This window comes from Mustelus asterias, unplaced genomic scaffold (genome assembly GCF_964213995.1).
Source record: "Mustelus asterias unplaced genomic scaffold, sMusAst1.hap1.1 HAP1_SCAFFOLD_130, whole genome shotgun sequence".
NCBI lineage: Eukaryota > Metazoa > Chordata > Chondrichthyes > Carcharhiniformes > Triakidae > Mustelus > Mustelus asterias.
In genome coordinates this window covers 371,024-392,438 of record NW_027590164.1, presented here as the reverse complement: position 1 = coordinate 392,438, position 21,415 = coordinate 371,024, and the positions used below count along the sequence as shown (strand labels likewise).

The 21,415-nt window shown below is 44.7% G+C and overlaps 3 protein-coding genes across 3 annotated transcripts in view; 2 read left to right on the top strand and 1 right to left on the bottom strand.

Annotated features, from left to right (window-relative positions):
* Positions 1–21,415, bottom strand: part of LOC144484873 (uncharacterized) — a 186,099-nt gene that overhangs the window by 60,825 nt on the left and 103,859 nt on the right. The gene's annotated exons all lie outside the window — the stretch shown is intronic.
* The window catches only part of LOC144484874 (uncharacterized), an 85,818-nt gene continuing 66,128 nt past the window's right edge, over positions 1,726–21,415 (top strand). The window contains exon 1 of the mRNA XM_078203236.1: positions 1,726–2,303. Coding sequence (XP_078059362.1) covers positions 1,841–2,303 — 463 coding nt within the window. The 5' untranslated portion in view covers positions 1,726–1,840. The remainder of the gene's footprint in view (positions 2,304–21,415) is intronic.
* On the top strand, positions 5,136–7,986 carry LOC144484898 (uncharacterized). The gene is made up of 2 exons (XM_078203266.1): positions 5,136–5,242; positions 7,080–7,986. The coding sequence occupies exon 2, from the start codon at positions 7,234–7,236 to the stop codon at positions 7,642–7,644; it is 411 nt and encodes a 136-aa protein (XP_078059392.1). The 5' UTR covers positions 5,136–5,242; positions 7,080–7,233; the 3' UTR covers positions 7,645–7,986.

Here is a 21,415-nt window from a genome sequence, read left to right as displayed (position 1 = left end):
ATAACCTTCTTCACTGTCCACTATACCACCAATCTTGGTGTCATCTGCAAACTTGGGATAAAAGCATCTTCATCTGTCACAGCTTACTCTCTGATTTCAGCTTCTTTGCCATTTGGCCATTTATACCTTTTATTCTCTCTATGGACTGTCATTAGCAGCCTTTTCCCCTTGTTTTTGTGGCTGTGACTCATCTTTCATTCTCTCACCCTACAGTATAAATATCTCACACTTTCTATGCCTTTTAGGCATTGTAGGAAGTATCTCAACACCAGGTTAAAGTCCAATAGGTTTATTTGGATTTTATTTGAGTCCACTCACATGATGAAGGGGCAGTGCTCCGAAAACTCATGCTACCAAATAAACCTATTGGACTTTAACCTGGTGTTGTGAGACTTCTTACTGTGCCCACCCCAGTCTAACGCCGTCATCTCCACATTGTGCCTTTTAGCTTTGACAAAGGGTCATCTGGACTCAATGTCAGCTCTTTTCTGTCCTTACAGATGCTGCCAGACCCGCTGAGATTTTCCAGCATGTTCTCTTTTTGTTTAGGATAGACAGGAAGTTACTTTTCCCCTTAGAGGGGTCAAAAACCAGCTGGCATAGATTTGAATTAAGGGGCAGGAGATTTAGAGGGGATTTGAGAAAATACTTTTTCACCCAGAGGCTGGTGGGAATCTGGAACTCACGACCTCAAAGGGTGGTAAAGGTGAGAACTCTCAAAATTTAAGAACCATTTAGATGAGTGTTTGAAATGCAATAGCATAGAAGGCTCTGGACCAAGTACAAGAAATGGGATGAGAATAGATATGTTTGATGGCCGGCACTGACACAATGGGCCTCTTTTTGTGCTGTAAAACTCTGTGACTATGATTTCAGGCCAGGAAGGAGCAAAAATGTGAAGGATGGGGATTTACAGCTTTGGTGCAATGAGTAAGGAAGAAATGTTCCATAGAAACTAGAATTGTCCTTTCTGAATTTCTGTCCTGTACTGACGGCGATGACTTTTGTAAAATACCTTTGTCTCAGAAAACAAAGGATTTCTAATTTCAATGTGACCGCCTCCTTCTGTGCTGTGACCTTTGTCTCTTTCTATTCTTTTATAAAAGGATCTGGAAGCACGCACACCCAAGCAAAAGTGTCCAGTGAACTGAATGTGGAAAGTGGTTTCTCTGGTTATACAGCCTGAAAAAATATAACACCGTTCATAGCGGGAAGAAACTATACATGTGTTCTGTGTGTGGACGTGTGTGTGTCATCCAACCTGGAGAGAGACAGGGACACTGACACCATGAAGAAACAGTGGAAATGTGGGGACTGTGGGAAACGATTCAATTTTCCATCCCGGCTGGAAATCCATCAACGTGTTCACAGTGGGGCTGGCACGATGGAAAAACCGTGGAAATGTGTGGAATGTGGAAAGGGATTCAATTATCCATCCCTGTTGGAGATTCACCGACGCAGTCACACTGGAGAGAGACCATGGAAATGTGAGGAATGTGGGAAAGGATTCAATTATCCGTCCCTGCTAGAATACCATCGACGCAGTCACACTGGGGCAGGGGCCATGGAGAAACCATGGAAATGTGAGGATTGTGGCAAAGGATTCAATTTCCCATGCCTGCTGGAAATCCATCGACGCAGCCACACTGGGGAGAAGCCATTCTCCTGTTCTGTGTGTGGGAAGGGATTTACTAAGTCAACCAACTTACTGAGACACCAGCGAAATCACACTGAGGAGAAGCCCTTCAGCTGCACTTACTGTGAAAAGAGTTTCGGACAGTTATCCAACCTCACTGCACACCAGCGGGTTCACACTGGGGAGAGACCATTCACCTGCTGTATGTGTGGTAAGGGATTCACTCAGTCAGCCAGCCTCACGTTACACCAGCGAATTCACACAGAGGAGAGGCCATTCAGCTGCAAGCACTGTGGAAAGAGGTTCAGGCAATCTTCCGACCTCACTGCACACCAACGCACTCATACTGGGGAGCGACCATTCACCTGCTCTGTGTGTGGGAAGAGATTTACTCACTCAAGTGGCCTTTGGTCACACCAGCGAATTCACACCGAGGAGAAGCCATTCAGCTGCACTTCCTGTGAAAAGAGGTTCAGACATTCTTCCGCCCTCACTGCACACCGACGCACCCACACTGGGGATAGGCCATTCACCTGCTCCGAGTGTGGGAAGGGATTCTCTCAGTGCTCTCACCTGCAGACACACCAGAGAATTCACACTGGGGAGAGGCCGTTCACCTGCTGTGTGTGTGGAAAGGGCTTCACTCAGTCACAGCACCTGTTGACACATCAGCAAGTTCACAAGTGACAACAGTTGTTGAATTCTGTTATTGCTGCTGTTAATTTTGTCAAGGATTGATCATCTGAATATATCTGGTTTGTTTCTGCCGATTAGAGAATAACTGGCTGGAGTTTAATATTCTGGAGATGTTACTGATTCTCAGGAGTGCAGTTTTGGGTTTTGAAAGCACCCTCTGATCTCTCCTTCATCCAAGAACTCATGACAGGTACCTAATTACAAAATTCTGAACTATTACTTCAATCCTAAATTGATCTGTGGCGCAACATTGACAATTCAGTGTCTGAGAAGTTCCACTGATTAACATCTCCAACTAGAAAGTGCTGAGTAATCTTTGCTGATAATTCTTACTGGCTTGCACATTACACAGTGACACCTGCATTATGAAATTATCATGGAACATTAAACAGAATGGTGAAATATTTTATACATCAATAAAAGAGGAAACCTGTGATGTGAATTGGACTATGAAGGGACAGACAGCACAATACCACAGCTAATGATCTACAGATTACCGAAATCTTCAAACATTCTTTTGCTTCATTGTACTCTGGGAGAGAGAATAGATAAATAAAAAATTGAGTGATCAGATGAGTAATGAGAAGTTCATTTAAAATCAAGAAAGGATGTGTTGGATAAACTAATATAACTTAAAGGGGATGGATTAAATTCACATTTTAAAAGAATGTCGGGAAGAGATAGCAGAGGCAGTACTACTCATAATTAATTCACAATGTGTAGTGCCAGAGGACTGGCAGAGAGCTAATCTGATTCCGACATTTCAGAAAGAGGACAGATAGACTAGTCAGCCTCATGTCGATAAATAGAATCCCAAGTAAAGGACAGAACATACGAAAATCGAGAAATCAGTATGGATTTCAAAAGGGAACATTTCCCTGAACAATCTTATCGAATGTTTTGAGGAGGTAACAGAGAGAGTTGGCAATGAAGTTGATGTAATTTATCAGGATTTTCATTCGGCCATTGATAGGATTTACCACAAGGACCCCACGCACCGCAGACATTGTCTCTTCTGCCTCCTTCCACTTGGAAAAAGATACAAAAGTCTGAGGACACGTACCAACTGACTCAAGAACAGCTTCTTCCCTGTTGCTGTCAGACTTTTGAATGGACTTACCTTGCATTAAGTTGATCTTTCTTTACACCCTGGCTATGACTGTAACACTACATTCTGCACCCTCTCCTTCTCTATGAACGGTATGCTTTGTCTGTGTAGCGCTCAACAAACAATACTTTTCAATGTATACTAATACATGTGACAAATCAAAAGACAATCATCAGTAATAATTTTAAACATAAAGTTTGCAGTAAGGATTGAAGCGGGGACTTTCTCCTGTAAAGTTGCGGTGATAATGAGTGTCCTGGGGAAATGAGTGTGAACCCCCCAGCCCTGGACAGAGGGGAACTGACCATCCATCTCCAGCTCTAATTCCCAAACACAAAATGCTGCCGATAATCAGCAAGTCAGCCTGAGTCTGTGGCCCCTCCCACCATCTGAAACCGTCACAATGCCCGGCTGATTGACGGCAGCTGCGGACCAATAGGAGGAGAGGGGGCGGGACTGGAGGACCGAGCGGGAGCGGCTGGTCCTCCAACCAATGGGAGTGAATGAGGGGCGGGGCTGGGAGTGGAGCATGCGCAGTCCGGGTAATGCCTGGCGGATAGTATTTTTTCTGGGACCCAGGTTCGGTGAGGGAATGGGCTGTGCCGAGGGAGCGATGGATCAGGCTGGTGAGCAGGGAGGTTTCGCAAATATGTTGTGCAAACCGCAACCTCTCAAAAAGATTTTACCCCGTTTGCATCATGGATCTATCTCACTGCCAGAAAGGGTGGTAGAGGCGGAAACGTTTACAACATTTAAGAAGCATTTAGATGAGCATTTGAAACGCCATAGCGGACAAGGCTATGGATGAAGTGCTAGAAAGTGGGATTAGAATAGATGCAGGGTGGCTGGTGGAGACATGATGGGCCGAGTGGCCTCTTTGGGCTGGAAAACTCCATCATTCTTCAGAATATAATTTCTGGACTCGTGCTGGAAGTCATAAAGTGCATCAAGGTAGATAAATCCCCGGGACCTGATGAAGTGTATCCCAGGACATTGTGGGAGGGTAGGGAGGAAATTGCGGCTCCCTGAGCAAAGATATTTGAGTCATCGATAGCAGGTGAAGTGCCTGAAGATTGGAGGGTGGCAGATGTTGTGGCTTTGTTTAAGAAGGGCTGCAGGGAAAAGCCTGGGAACTACAGTCCGGTGAACCTAATGTCTGTCGTGGGTAAGTTGTGAGAAGATATTCTGAGAGACAGGATCTACAAGCATTTAGAGAGGCAAGGACTGATTAGGGACAGTCAGCATGGCTTTGTGAGTGGAAAATCATGTCTCACAAATTTGATTGAGTTTTTTTTTGAAGGGATAACCAAGAAGTTGGATGAGGGCACTGTAGTTAACGTTGCCTACATGGACTTTCGCAAGGCCTTTGATGAGGTACCGCATGGTAGGTTGTTGCACAAGGTTAAATCTCATGGGATCCAGGGTAAGGTAGCCAAATGGATACAAAATTGACTTCATGACAGAGGGTGGTTGTAGAGGGTTGTTCTTCAAACTGGAGGCCTGTGACCAGTGGTGTGCCTCAGGGATCGGTGCTGGGTTCACTGTTTTTTATTCGTTATATTAATGATTTGGATGAGAATTTAGGAGGCATGGTTAGTTAGTTTGCAGATGACACCAATGTTTGTGGCCTGTTTCCATACTGTAAATCCCTGTGACTCTGTGGAATGATCATGATGTTTTTGTATACTTCTTTTACCGGATATTAGAAGAGGATTTGCAGAGAGAAATCTCAAACCAAACCTCATCAAATTCTGACAGCATGACTCAACCCATCAGGACCTGAATATCATTGATCTTTGCGGGTAAGCATTGAGTTCCAGGTCATTATCACTCACTGTGTAAAATCTCTTCTTCATATCGCCACTATTGATCTTGCTCAAAATCTTAAATCTGTGTCTCAAGTATTGTCCATCCTCAGTTAGTTGTGGAGAAATAACAATTTGTATGTATTTTGTATAAAAAAGTCAGGAGCTTTTTTTGGTCAGCGAACACAGAGCTGATGTGTAAACACTTGGTGTGAATGGGCACACGGACAGCAGTGACTTGGATGACCTTAAGGTGACGGGGAGGTTGAATGTGCGAGGCTGCTGGAAGTGCATGAGGAAAGTTAAGCCAAGAGGTAACAAAGGAATGGATGAGGGTCTCAAAGGCAGATGAGCTGAGACTTGGTCAGAGTTGGGTGATGTTACTGAGGTGGAAACATACAGTGGTGGTGATAATGTGGATATGTGATTGAAAGGTCAGTTTGGGATGAAATATTTCACCATTGTTCTGAATAATCTGGATCGGTCTCAGACAGTTTGCAAGGGGGAGAATGGAGTCAGTGGCAAGGGAGTGGAGTTTGTAACAGGAACTAAAGGAGATAGATGTATTTCTGATGGAACAAAAAGGCTTAATGGGATATGGGGAACAGGAGGGGAGGTGGATTTGAGACGAGGGAGACATCAGCCATGATCTGATTGAATAGCGGAGCAGCTTGAAGGGCTGAATTTGCCAACTTCTGCTCCGAACCCTACGTTCCAAAAACAAAGGCTTTCAATTCACAACATTTTAGTGAAGGAATTTTCAAGTTTTCGGCACTGGATGTCAAGTCAGGACAATGTATGAACTGGAGGGGAACTTGGAGATGATGATGTTCACATACAGCTGCTATCCTTGCTCAATGGTGGTGGTTGAGGGTTTAGGAGGTTCTGTGTAAGTTCCAGCTGAGTTGTAAATATATAACATTCCTCTCCTTCACCCCTTGCCTCTTCCCCCTTCTGTCTCTCTCTCTCCTGCTATGGAGACTAGAGTCTTGCACAGATCCAGACCGGGTGGCAGGTTCCCTTCCCTGAAGGACATTGCTGAGTCAGTTGGTGTTTTATGACAATCCAGCTGTTTCATTGTCACTTGGTCCTAGTGGCAGCCCCACAAATTACCAGATTCATTCAGCTCAATTTCACAACCTGCCTTTGTGTTTTTGTGGGTTCTCTCTCACTCCTCTTTTTGTGTTTAAATCAATTTCATAGGTTTTTAGAAGAAAAGGATTTGAAGTCAGGAAACTAAAATCAAACATCACCCAATTTATCCTGCCCTGAATGTGATCGAGTTTTGAACATAGGAGGAAAAAGCACTGTTCACAGTGGGGAGAAACCATACACGTTTCTGTGTGTGGACGAGGCTTCAGTCGATCATCTGGTCTGTCAATTAATGGGTCGTTAATCTTTGCAGTTCTCTTGCCCAGAGAGCAGTGGGGGCTGCATTATTAAATATAGGGTCAAGGGTTATGGGTGACAGGAAGAAAATGAAGTCAGAATCACAATCAGATCAGCCATGATCTTATGAAATAGAACAGCAGAGTTGGTGAGCCGAATGGCCGACTCCTGCTCCTATTTCATAGGATCCTATTGTCACTTGGTCGAGAACAAGAGTGTCAAAAGTGCCCATCAGCATGAATTAGCACCTTGAAGAGAATTGGGAAGGTGAATACAGCAGAGTGAGAATGGAGGGAGTGGGGAGTTGGGGGGGATGGAGCAAGAGGTAGTAACTTACAGGTTTGGGGAACGAGAGTGGACAGAATGTTTCACAGCAACTAGGATTGTCTGTTCTGAGTTTCTGAGCTGTACTGACAGTGATGACATTTGTAAACTCCTTTTACAGGATACTAAAAGGAGAGGATTTGCCATCAGAAATCCCAAACTAAACTTCACATCAAGACCTGACAGAGTCACTCGATTCATTTGGACGCAGGAAACCATCACCCATTTTGCCATCAGTGTGACTGCAAAAGCACTGAGACACAGACAGCCACACCATGGGGAAACCATGGAAATGTGCGGATTGTGGGAAGGGATTCACTTCCCCATCTCATCTGGAAATTCACAGGCGCAGTCACACCGGGGAGAGACAGTTCACTTGCTTCCAGTGTAGGAAGGGATTTGTTAATTCATCAAACTTGCTGACACACCAGCGAGTTCACTCTGGGGACAGTCCCTTCACCTGCTCCACGTGTGGGAAAGGATGCAGAAATTCATCCACCCTCCTGGCACACCAGCGAGTTCACAGCGGAGAGAGTCCATTCAGCTGCTCCGACTGTGGGAAGGGATTTATTAATTCATCAAGCCTCCTGAGACACCGGCGAGTTCACACTGGGGAGCAGCCATTCACCTGTTCTGTGTGTGGGACAGGATTCACTCGATCATCCCACCTGCTGAAACACCAGTGAGTTCACACTGGGGAGAGGCCATTCATCTGTTCTGACTGTGGGAAAGGATTCACTCAGTCATTCAGCCTGCTGAAACACCAGCGGATTCACAAGTGATTTTAGGGGTTGGATTTTGCTGTTGTTGCTGCTGTTAATCACATCCAGGACTGAAGCATGTTCATTCTGACAGTTGATAAAGTGGGAGGGTCAAAGGGTTTCTCGCTGTTGGACTGACCGGTGTCTCAATTTTTATTCCAGTGGCTGATTCCCTTTAAGTGAGGGCACGTTTCCATTGAAATTATGCACAAAAGCAGATGTACATTAATTTTATTTTGGACAGTAAATAGTATTTTTCCTCCCACTACAAGTGCCTTGTCTTTCATCCATCCTCGTTCTGAGGGTTGGTCACACTCTGAAAAATCTTTCTCCACTGATTTATCTGCTGCGTTCACTGTCTGTCCCATTGAGAGGCCAGTCCACATTCCGATATTATTCACCTGTGCCTTCTTGGATCTTCCTTGTACACATTTTCCAGGTGTTGTGTCTCACATTGCCTCTTTTTCCAAACACTCCCTCTCTAGTCACAACGCATGTCCAAAATAGGTGAGCTTCCGGGATGTCAGAGCCTCAGACAGGTTCCGGTGAACACCAGCTTTCTCCAGCACCCACTCATTCACCCACTTTGCCGTCCTTGACACACGCAATATCCGTCCGAGTCCTTTCATTTCAAACACTTTTATTGGCGGCTCATCGCTCTTCTCAATGGTCCAGCTTTCAAACACACATTGTCACCGGCCACATAAGGGCTTTCAGAAGATGAACATTCATTGTAACCGAGTTGCTGTGGGTGCTCCATACTCTTTTAACTTAGATCACAACACCATGACTCTTAATTCTGACCTGAATTTGATAGATTCTGCATTTACTACTGCACTGGAACTAAAATAAATACATTTGTCTCTGTTCCATTGAGTCTACAGCACAGGGCCGGGCCAGTCGGCTGAATTGGTCTATGTCAGTATTTATGCTCCACATGAGCCTCCACCCACCCCTCTTCATCTCCCCCCATCAGCATATCCTTCTATTCCTTTCTCCCTCATGTATGTGTCTAGCTTCGAGTGCAGATGGGACACGGAATCCCTTGCACATTCCCCACATTTCCATGGTTTTGCCATGTCTCTCCAGGTTGGACAATCAGTCAAAGCCTCGTCCACACACACAACACGTGGACAGTTTTTCCTCGCTGTGAACGGTGTGATGTTTTTTCAGGCTGTGTAATTGGTCAAAGGTCTTTCCAGTCAGTTCACTGGGACACACTCACCTGGATGTCTGTGTCTCTGTGTTTTTCTGTCACACTGATGTTTGAAAACTTCAGAAGGTGACAGAACAGACAAGATTTCTTCTTCTGGGTTCAAATCAAATGATTTTCAGGTTCTGATGAATCAAACGCTTCTGTCAAATCTTGACCTGTTTTGTTTGAGATTTTTGTCTGAAAACCCTTCCCTTTAAATATCCTGGAAAAGGAGTTTGCAAAAGTTATCACTGCAAGTACAGGATAGAAATTCAGAATAAACAATTCTAATTTCTGTTGAAAATTCTTTCCTATTTCCAAAAACCACGACATCCCCATCGGATACACTTTCCCCCCCATCCTCACTCTGCTCCCATCCTCACTCTGCTCTTCCAAATATTCACTTTCCTAATTCTCCTGGTGGTGCTAATTCATGCTGACTGAAGAAAAAGTCTCCTGTTCTGGGCAAAGAGACCCAAAATTTTCATTGATGCTGCTGGACTCTCTCTCTCATATATATATATATATAAAATAAATCTCAACATTTTGTGGTGTAAAAATGCAAATAGACTGTATTACAGTATTACATAATTAGAAATGAAGAAAGTTTATGAACAAGAACATTATCTAAGCAGTGAGGGCTATGACTTGGAACTCACTGCCTACACAGAAAGTATATGTGGAGATGATCAGTGATTTCAAAATGAAATTGGATGGACAATTGAAAGAAATAAACTTGCAGCGGAACAGTGAAGTAGAGGGAGAAGTGGATTGCTCGAGTCAACGTGGATTCGAGTTGTCGAATGGAATCTTTCCATGCCATAATGACACTTTAAAGTAATAAATTACGCAGCCATGAGCTGCAAGACTATATCTCAGTGTGATAAATAAAGACTATATAACTATAGTCTTTAACTGTGTGCTATATAACAACCAGAGTGACGGATATTTCAGGGACACAGACATGACCATGCATGCACTCTGTTGCCCAAGATGGTGGCCGCTAACCTAGAATCATAGAATCCGACAGTGCAGAAGGAGGCCATTCAGCCCATTGAGTCTGCAGGCCCTATCCCCATATAACCCCATGCACTAACCCGAGCTAGTCCCCCTGACACTAAGGGGCAATTTCTCATGGCCAATCTACCTAATCCACACATCTTTGGACTGTGGGAGGAAACCGGAGCACCCGGAGGAAACCCACACAGACAGTGACCCAAGCCGGGAATTGAACCCGGGTCCCTTGTGCTGTGAGGCAGCAGTGCTGACCACTGTGCCACCTGGGCCAGTGCCCAGGAGTGAATCCCCGGAGCTGCAATCTCGACTCTCATTCTGGGCTTGCGGCCTCCAGCGGGTGTTTGTGAAGCCTCCGCTCTCCCCCCCCCCCCCCCCCAGCCCGTCTCCCGGCTCCATTCCTCCCTCCGCCCGACCGACTCTCACCCGCTGGAAAAAGTAGCTCCCGCACTCGCAGAACTCTGAACAAAGTGACACTGCGCATGCTCCAGATACAGCAAGGCGCCTGCGCACTGGACTCCTGTGGAGTGAATAGAGCACTTGTAGGGCCGCAGGGAATGGTGGGTAATAGCACGGCCATTGAATTGACGTACCGGGGATAAAATCAGTGTTACCAAATGAAGACAAATTAACAAATACACGAAGATTCTTTATTATTTAATTTCTTCCACCCTCTAACCTACCCTTGATGATCTTCTTTGCCCCATCTTTCAAAAGTCACTGGAGTCAGGGAAAGTCCCAGAGGATTGGAAAATCGCTGTTGTAACCCCACTGTTCAAGAAGGGAACAAGAAAAAAGATGGAAAATTATAGGCCAATTAGCCTAACCTCAGTTGTTGGCAAAATTCTAGAATCCATCGTTAAGGATGAGATTTCTAAATTCTTGGAAGTGCAGGGTCGGATTAAGACAAGTCAGCATGGATTTAGTAAGGGGAGGTCGTGCCTGACAAACCTGTTAGAGTTCTTTGAAGAGATAACAAATAGGTTAGACCAAGGAGAGCCAATGGATGTTATCTATCTTGACTTCCAAAAGGCCTTTGACAAGGTGCCTCACGGGAGACTGCTGAGTAAAATAAGGGCCCATGGTATTCGAGGCAAGGTACTAACATGGATTGACGATTGGCTGTCAGACAGAAGGCAGAGAGTTGGGATAAAAGGTTCTTTCTCAGAATGGCAACCGGTGACAAGTGGTGTCCCGCAGGGTTCAGTGTTGGGGCCACAGCTGTTCTCTTTATATATTAACGATCTAGATGACGGGACTGGGAGCATTCTGGCCAAGTTTGCCGATGATACAAAGATAGGTGGAGGGGCAGGTAGTATTGAGGAGGTGGGGAGGCTGCAGAAAGATTTAGACAGTTTAGGAGAGTGGTCCAAGAAGTGGCTGATGAAATTCAACGTGGGCAAGTGCGAGGTCGTACACTTTGGAAAAAAGAATAGAGGCATGGACTATTTTCTAAACGGTGACAAAATTCATAATGCTAAAGTGCAAAGGGACTTGGGAGTCCTAGTCCAGGATTCTCTAAAGGTAAACTTGCAGGTTGAGTCCGTAATTAAGAAAGCAAATGTAATGTTGTCATTTATCTCAAGAGGCTTGGAATACAAAAGCAGGGATGTACTTCTGAGGCTTTATAAAGCACTGGTTAGGCCCCATTTGGAGTACTGTGAGCAATTTTGGGCCCCACACCTCAGGAAGGACATACTGGCACTGGAGCGGGTCCAGCGGAGATTCACACGGATGATCCCAGGAATGGTAGGCCTGACATACGATGAACGTCTGAGGATCGTGGGATTATATTCATTGGAGTTTAGGAGGTTGAGGGGAGATCTGATAGAAACTTACAAGGTAATGAACGGCTTAGATAGGATGGACGTAGGGAAGTTGTTTCCATTAACAGGGGAGACTAGGACGCGGGGGCACAGCCTTAGAATAAAAGGGAGTCACTTTAGAACAGAGATGAGGAGAAATTTCTTCAGCCAGAGAGTGGTGGGTCTGTGGAATTCATTGCCACAGAGGGCTGTGGAGGCCGAGACGTTGAGCGTCTTCAAGACAGAAATTGATAAATTCTTGATTTCTCGAGGAATTAAGGGCTATGGGGAGAGAGCGGGTAAATGGAGTTGAAATCAACCATGATTGAATGGTGGAGTGGACTCGATGGGCCGAATGGCCTTACTTCCGCTCCTATGTCTTATGGTCTTATGGTCTCTTATGGTCTTATCCCATCCATTATATTAACAGTTCAATGGGAGATGAAGTAATGCTATTGGAAAGACCAATGTCATTATCTTAAGTCACCACTACAAATTCCGTTCCCTAACTACCAAGTCCATCCCTATGGGGTAATATTGAGATACATTTCCCTGTGTTCGTCAAGCCAGGAGTCTTTATTCCCAAGCGAGAAAGAGATAAGTGGACATATTAATGAGAGGCAACATGGTTTTGTGAAGGGGAAGTCGTGTCTCACTAACTTGATCGAGTTTTTGTAGGAAGTGACGAAGATGATTGATGAGGGTAGGGCAGTGGATGTTGTCTACATGCACTTCAGTAAGGCCTTTGACAAGGTCCCTCATGGCAGACTGGTGCAGAAGGTGAAGTCGCATTGGATCAGAGGTGAGCTGGCAAGGTGGATACAGAACTGGCTCGGTCATAGAAGACAAATGGTAGCAGTGGAAGAGTGCGTTTCTGAATGGAGGGCTGTGACAAGTGGCATTCCTCAGGAATCAGTGCTGGGACCTTTGCTGTTTGTAATATATATAAATATAAATGATTTGGAAGGAAATGTAACTGAATTGATTAGTAAGTTTGCAGACGACACAAAGGTTGGTGGATTTGCGGATAGCGGTGAGGACCATCAGAGGATGCAGCAGGATATAGATTGGTTGGAGACTTGGGTGAAGAGATGGCAAATGGAGTTTAATCTGGACAAATGTGAGATAATGCATTTTGGAAGATCTAATACAGATAGAAATATACAGTAAATGGCTGAACTCTTTAGAGTATTGATAGGCAGAGGGATCTGGGTGTACAGGTACACAGGTCACTGAAAGTGGCAACGCAGGTGGAGAAGGTAGTCAAGAAGGCATACGGCATGCTTGCCTTCATCGGCCGGGGCATTGAGTTTAAAAATTGGCAAGTCATGTTGCAGCTTTATATAATCTTAGTTAGGCCGCACTTGGAATATAGTGTTCAATTCTGGTCGCCACACTACCAGAAGGATGTGAAGGCTTTGGAGAGGGTACATAAAAGATTTACCAGGATGTTGCTGGCATGGAGAGCATTAGCTATGAGGAGAGATTGGAGAAACTTGGTTTGTTCTCACTGGAGCGATGGAGGTTAAAGGGCGACCTGATAGAAGTCTACAAAATTATGAGGGGCTTGGACAGAGTGGATAGTCAGAAGCTTTTTCCCAGGGTGAAAGAGTCAATTACTAAGGGGCAAAGGTTTAAGGTGCGAGGGGCAAACTTTAAAGGAGATGTACGAGGCAAGTTTTCTTTTTACACAGAGGGTGGTGGGTGCCTGGAACTTGCTGCCGGAGGAGGTAGTGGCAGCAGATACGATTGTGACTTTTAAGGGGTGTCTTGACAAATACATGAATAGGATGGGAATAGAGGGATACGGTCCCCAGAAGGGTAGGGAGCTTTAGTTCAGATGGGCAGCATGGTCGGTGCAGGCTTGGAGGGCCAAAGGGCCTGTTCCTGTGCTGTAATTTTCTTTGTTCTTTCTTTGTAGATACACACAGAACGATTCCTATAATATGTAATACATTTCTGAAGTTTTCATTAGGTTATTAGACTGTGATTTCTTACAAATCTCCCATCTTGAGAAAGGATTAGCTTCACTGTCTACTCAAAAACTGATTTCTGAATAACCCAGCGATTCTAAGTTACAAGCTTGTTTTCCTAATTTCTTGATTACATTCCATAGACAAGAAAACTAAAGGTACTAGAATGATCAGAATCAGCAACACAAACCCTTGAGTTGTCACCAGAAATAAAAGTAAATACTTTGCCGTATTATAATTGAGGTCAGAAACTCCAAAGTATTTATGAAGTCAGCCTGGACCACAGGTTTTGCAGTTTGAATTTGGCTGGGGTAAACATACCTGCAGTGAAACATTGTATGATTCAAATGACTCATTGGGGAGATTTTATCAAACAAAGTTTATTTAAGAATACAGTTAACACATAGAAAGAAAATTAGCAATCGCTTTTGCCAATTACAAACAAGAAAACAACCGTGATATTGTAGAAACCTAAACAACTAAATGCACTGTTCCAATACGACAAACCTCTCTACAAACATACACCTGTCACAGGTTTAGCACAGAAAATAAGAATGTTCATGTGATTCTGGAAATTAGTCCTTTGGTTGGAGAATTGAAATTCTGACTTCACCATTCTGGAAACTCCCAGCACCTTGAGGTAGAGATAAAGCCACAGCTGGCATTACCTGGCAAATCACCAACATCAGAATCTCTCACTCCAGGAGGGCAAGAAAAACTGCCTCCAATATCGCAGAATTTCTAATATCAAGGAGAGAGAACAGAAATACTGCCTTTCAGTCTGGAGGCCAAACGCCTCCTAACTAACCAGCAACCAAAACTAAAAGTAAGAACTCTTGGGAGAGAGAAAAAGAACTGTCCAACCTGACCTGTCAATCATTCTTCCCACAACACTTCAAACTCACAAAGTGCCTTAAACCCAGATTAAAGATAAACCCATTCAAACCATTTAAGCAGCAATAAAAGCACACACAAACATTCAGCCAATGCCACAATGAAAAACAAAGGCCTGCTTCCAAACTGCAGAAAACGTGATTTAAAAATACAGTTCTTAAATGCACAGTAACATCACACCAGTAAATGTGACAATCATCGACTTTGATTCATCCTCCCCATCTGCAGATTATCTCACACAATTCTAAATTATTGACGAGTTGTAAATACATCTGGTTCAAATATTCAAGCACAAACTTCAAAGGTTCTCCAGCTCTCTGCTCACCTGCATCCACCTTGAGGATATTTTCAAAAGCCAGATTTAGGTCACTCTTCAGCTTAAGTTTACTCCCTCTGATAGATACCAGTGTGTTTCATTCGATCCTGATTGTTTTAAAGTCAGTTTCTCTGCAAAATATGCCAATATCTTGACAAATTAAAATATCTTCCCATTCTACTGACAATGTTAAGCACTCAATGTTGTTCTGTTGTCGAATTGCTGAACACGTTTGTTCCTCAGTGCAGTGGCACATGTTAGTTACACCACATGTAACATATCACATCTGCACACTCACACTGGTATCCCAAAGGATGCTCCATGTACCATCTGAGACACCCATTCCTAGATTTTCAAGTAATCGCAAGGAAGTGTCTATATGAAATGTTTGCTTATCTCTCTCTCTGTATGGTTCCAATGTCTTCAGGCAGAGGCCAGGTTATCTGATTCAGTTTGTTTTAAAGTTCACAAACAAGGATACAAACATCTCCAAAAGAAAACTATTACTTGACTCATCTCCACTTTCCTGACTTCTACAAGAACGTACGTGGATATCCTGTTTGTCTATTCCATTGAACTAGACCCAGAGTGAATTACTTCAATTCCCATTTGCTGGTGTCAATTTTTTCCATGTTTGATTCCAAACGGGGTTTCCCTTTCTCTCTGTTTCAGGAGAATGCGGAAACTTTTCTGTCCAATTGAACACTCACTCAATAGTGTATTTTGAGATCAGAGGCAGAAGTACAGGTAGTTGTATCAGTTTGGGGTAACGCTCATATCTCCCATTCTCAGGAGCTTTGATTTAAATGATAACAAATGGGATGAAGTCAAATCTTCAAAAAGCAGAATCTTTGGTTTAAGTTGTCACTGTGCTGCCTGATTGTAAAAGGGTGAAGCAAATATTCCAATTATGTCAACTTTATTTTCAGATCAAAGGTGAACCAAACACCATTTTGATCTTTGTGTTTCCAATTATTTTGGCATTTTTTCTCAGTTTTTCCAAAATGTTATTTTTTTCTTCATTCTTCAAGTGTCTTTCCAAATAAATATATTATAACTCAAGGAAAATTAAACCACAAAAGTGAGTTTTCACAGGTAAATGTCAACCTTCTTAGATCAGAAAGAGTTAAAGAGGGTGGAGCTTCCCTCAGCCTGTGAGCTCCGAAACACAACTTCAAAGTTTAAGTTAAGAATCAAACATTTTGGTGCCTTTTCCAATTGTACAAGTAAATTGTGATTCACACCGAAAGGTTCACTTTCACTCAGTAATTAGAACATTTCACTTTTCTCAGCACAGGGGCTGGCAGCATTTTAGATTCAATACTAATTGTTCACTCCTCTTGTCGCTGGTGTGTGGAGAAGATCATGTTCACTGGAGATCTGTCAGGACAGAAACCACACTGTGCTTCTGGATAGACTCAGTCTGCAGATAGCTGGAGTCATTTAAACATGACTCTAGTGAAGGCCTTCCCAGTGATGCTAAGGAGTGAGATGTTCCTGTAGTTGTTGCAATCTCCTCTGTCACTTCACGTTTTGTATATTGTGAAGATTTTTGTGTCACGTATCTCCTGTGGAACAGGTCCTACCTCCCAACAGAGAAGCAGGAGGTTATGAAGATGTGGCAGCGATGGGACTTTCCGTGTCTGAACAGTTCAGCTGGAACTCATCCTTGCTGGGAGCCTTTCTGCTTGTTCCGCAATCAATGGCCTTTTCCAGCTCAAGTGATGAGGATTCCTCGTCCAACTCAACCATGACAGGAAGCTGCAGTAGAATCAAACAGAGACTGGGAGGTATCCGTCTCACGGGAGTACAGCTCACAGTCGTGTTCAACCCAGTGGGACATCTGTTTACTTCTGTCGGTGAGAACTTCACCATCTGCCGATTTCAGGGGAACAATTTGGTGATTGTAGGACAAAGCATCATATTCATCCCATCATACATCGCACAGAGATATTCATTATCACAGGCAGTTTGGAATTATTGGTGTAGGATTGTCCGGTGTTTATTGACAGAGTATCTCACTGTTTTCAGAATTTCTGATGCAATGTTCCAGCTGTTGAGTTTATGTTGAGCATCAGGTAGGCTTTGCTTTTTGCTTCAATGACAGGTGTCATCTCTGCTGAGTGGGTCTCAAACCAGTCTGTTGTGGGAGCCACCTTTACCAAATGTTGCTGCTGCTGTGTCAGAAATGGGTGAACTCAGAGACCTCCAAGTTTCATTAAGTTCAATATTGATTGTTAAGGATTTTATGTAAGATTTAACTGTGCCTGTATAATATTTCACTATTTTGTTTATGTTCCTTCATATTTAATTTCATAATGGATGTGTCACTGTGAAGACTTCAGTCATAATTGTCAGCAAGGATTAATCAGGACTTTCTAATTGGAGATGTTAATCAGTGGAACCTCTCACACACTGATTTGCATCAAAGATTAATTTAGGATTGAAGTAAAGTTCATCATTTTATGTTGAACAGGTTCTTGTTAAGGATTCTTGAATTTAGGGGAAAGATCACAGAAGGTGTTTTTAAAAAGGGACATTGCAGCTCCGAAAATCAGTGACATCTCCAGAATATTAAACTCCAGCTACTTATAGGGATGTTAATATCAGCAAAATCGAACCAATATTATCAGACTATCAATCCTGGCTGTGATTAAAAGCAGAATCCAATCCTTGCAGTCTATTATGAATTTGCTGGTGTCTCAGCAGGCTGGAGGACCTTGTGAATGCCTTTCCACACAAGGAGCAGGTGAAAGGCCTCTCCCCAGAGTGAGTGCGTCGGTGAGTCAGGAGGTTGGATGACTGCTTGAAACTCTTTCCACAGGTACTGCAGCTGAATGGATTCTCCTGAGTGTGAGTGCGGTGGTGGGACTGGAGGGTGAATAACCGAGCGAATCCCTTCCCACACACCGAGCAGGTGAATGGTCTCTCCCCGGTGTGAAGTCGCTGGTGTCTCACCAGATCGAATGACTGGGAGAATTTCTTCCCACACACGGAGCAGGTGAATGGTCGCTCCCCGGTGTGAGTGCGTTGGTGAGCAGTCAGGGTGGATGACTGCCCGAAACTCTTTCCACAAGAAGTGCAGCTGAACGGTTTCTCCTCAGTGTGAATTCGCTGATGTGTCCAAAGGCCGGATGACCGAGTGAATTTCTCACCGCACACAAAGCAGGTGAACGGCTTCACCCCAGTGTGAATCCGCTGGTGTGTAGCGAGGCTGGATGTGCTGTTGAACCTCTTCCCACAGTGAGTGCAGCTGAAGGGCCTCTCCTCAGTGTGAATTCTCTGGTGTAACATCAGGTATGTTGTCTTGGTAAATCCCTTCCCACACACAGAACAGACGAATGGCTTCTCCCCAGTGTGACTGCGTTGATGGATTTCCAGTCGGAATAAAGACTTGAATCCCTTACCACAGTCCCCACATTTCCAAGGTTTCTCCATGGTGCCAGTGTCCTTGTGTCTCTCCAGGTTAGATGATCAGTTGAAAGCTCGTCCTTGCAGATAACACGTGTACAGTTTCTCCCCGCTGTGAATGGTGTGATGTTTTCTCAGGTTGTGTCACTGGTTAAAGCTCTTTCCACAGTCAGTTCACTGGAACACTCTCACTCGGGTGTGTGTGTCTCGGTGTTTTTCCAGTTGCACTGATGTTTAAAATCTTCAAGAGATAAACATTTCTCCTTCCACATTCACAGATTGATGAATGATCGATTGACTCAAACCAAAATGTTTGTTTTGAGTTTTGCATCTACAAATCTTTCCCTTGTTAATACCTGGAAAAAGAGTTTACAAAATTAATCACTGTCAGTCCAGGATAGAAATTCTGAACAGATAATTCTAGTTTTGTTTTTGGAACATTTTTTCCTCTCGTTTCCTCCAAATCTGTAAATCCCCATCTCACACACTCTCCCCCGTCCCTGGGCTGAAATCCAAACCCATCTCACCCTCTCCACCAATTCTTTTCTCCACTCAGTTTTCTCCCTCCCTCCACTCTGTCTGGGTTCAGCTCTCAGGCCCCTCTGTGCAGAATTGTTGTCTCTCCTGGTCACTGAGACCCTGAAGGCCCACGCACCCTCTGCTTCACTGTTACTGATGGCTGAAGGGACCAATCCGTGAGGGGCAGGTTTTGCCACAAGTGAAGTGGTTCTCAGGTCTGGTTGTGGGTTGTTGTTTTCAGTGTTGGCTCTTGTTGCCGAGCCACTGGAGTGACCTTCCTCCATCCTGTGAATGTACCTGAGCTGGAAAAGTCACCTCCACTTGATGGGAACCCATCACCTTTGGGAGACAATGAATTGTAGATTTTGCATCAAAGATCAATTTAGGATTGAAGTAAAAAGTTCATAATTTTATTGCAACCAAGTTTCTGTTGACAGTTCTTTAATTCAGCTGAAAGATCACAGATAGTGCCTTTAAAAAGGGACATCTCCAGATTATTAAACTTCAGCCAGTTGTAGGGTTGTTAAGAAGTTTAACAACACCAGGTTAAAGTCCAACAGGTTTATTTGGTAGCAAAAGCCACACAAGCTTTCGGAGCTCCAAGCCCCTTCTTCAGGTGAGTGGGAATTCTGTTCACAAACAGGGCATATAAAGACACAAACTCAATTTACAGAATAATGGTTGGAATGCGAATACTTACAGCTAATCAAGTCTTAAAGGTACAAACAATGTGAGTGGAGAGAGCACCAAGACAGGTCAAAGAGATGTCTATTGTCTCCAGACAGGACAGCCAGTGAAATTCCGCAAGTCCAGGCAAGCTGTGGGGATTACAGATCGTGTGACATGAACCCAATATTCCGGTTGAGGCCGTCCTCATGTGTGCGGAACTTGGCTATCAGTTTCTGCTCAGCGACTCTGCGCCATCGTGTGTCATGAAGGCCGCCTCGGAGAACGCTTACCCGAATATCAGAGGCTGAATGCCCGTGACCGCTGAAGTGCTCCCCAACAGGAAGAGAACAGTCTAGCCTGGTGATGGTCGAGCGGTGTTCATTCATCCATTGTCGTAGCGTAGCGTCATGGTTTTCCCAATGTACCATGCCTCGGGACATCCTTTCCTGCAGCGTATCAGGTAGACAACGTTGGCCGAGTTGCAAGAGTATGTACCATGTACCTGGTGGATGGTGTTCTCACGTGAGATGATGGCATCCGTGTCAATGATCCGGCACGTCTTGCAGAGGTTGCTGTACCAGGGTTGTGTGGTGTCGTGGTCACTGTTCTCCTGAAGGCTGGGTAGTTTGCTGCGGACAATGATCTGTTTGAGGTTGTGCGGTTGTTTGAAGGCAAGAAGTGGGGGTGTGGCCTTGGCGAGATGTTCCTCTTCATCAATGACATGTTGAAGGCTCTGGAGGAGATGCGGGGAAGCTACGGCATCTCCTCCAGAGCCTTCAACATGTCATTGATGAAGACGAACATCTCGCCAAGGCCATCCCCACACCCCCGCCCCCCCACAGTCACTGACACCAATCTCCGCCTGTGTGATATAAACCCCACAGTCACTGACACCAATCTCCTCCTGTCTGAAGAGGAAAGAGTCGAATTGGACTCCTCCGGAAGGCCGCTGCCCTCGACTTGACATGTATGCCCAAGCCGTCAGGAGGTGCGTCAACACCAAATTCATCAGCCGCACTCACAAGACAGCCCCGAACATCACCCAAGCACAACGTAACGCCATCCACGCTCTCAAGACCAACCGCAACATTGTCATCAAACCAGCAGACAAAGGAGGGGCCATCGTCATACTGAACAGAACGGATTACTGCAAAGAAGTGTACCGACAACTCAACAACGAGGAACACTACAGACAGTTACCTGCAGATCCGACCAAAGAACACACCCGTCAACTCAACACTCTGATCAAGACCTTTGATCCGGACCTTCAGAACACCCTCCGTGCTCTCATCCCACGTACTCCCCGCGTTGGAGATCTCTACTGCCTCCCGAAGATACACAAGGCAAACACACCCGGCCGTCCCATCGTATCGGGCAATGGGACCCTGTGCGAGAACCTCTCCGGCTATGTCGAGGGCATCCTGAAACCCATTGTACAAAGAACCCCCAGCTTTTGTCGCGACACGACGGACTTCCTACAGAAACTTGGCACACATGGAGCAGTTGAACCAGGAGCGCTCCTCGTCACAATGGATGTCTCAGCACTCTACACCAGCATCCCCCATGACGATGGCATTGCTGCAACGGCCTCAGTGCTCAGCGCCAACAACTGCCAGTTTCCAGATGCAATTTTACATCTCATCCGCTTCATCCTGGACCACAATATCTTCACCTTCAACAACCAGTTCTTCATCCAGACACACGGAACAGCCATGGGGACCAAATTTGCACCTCAATATGCCAACATCTTCATGCACAGGTTCGAACAAGACTTCTTCACCGCACGGGACCTTCAACCGGTGCTATACACTAGATACATCGATGACATTTTCTTCCTTTGGACTCATGGTGAACAATCACTGAAACAACTCTATGATGACATCAACAAGTTCCATCCCAC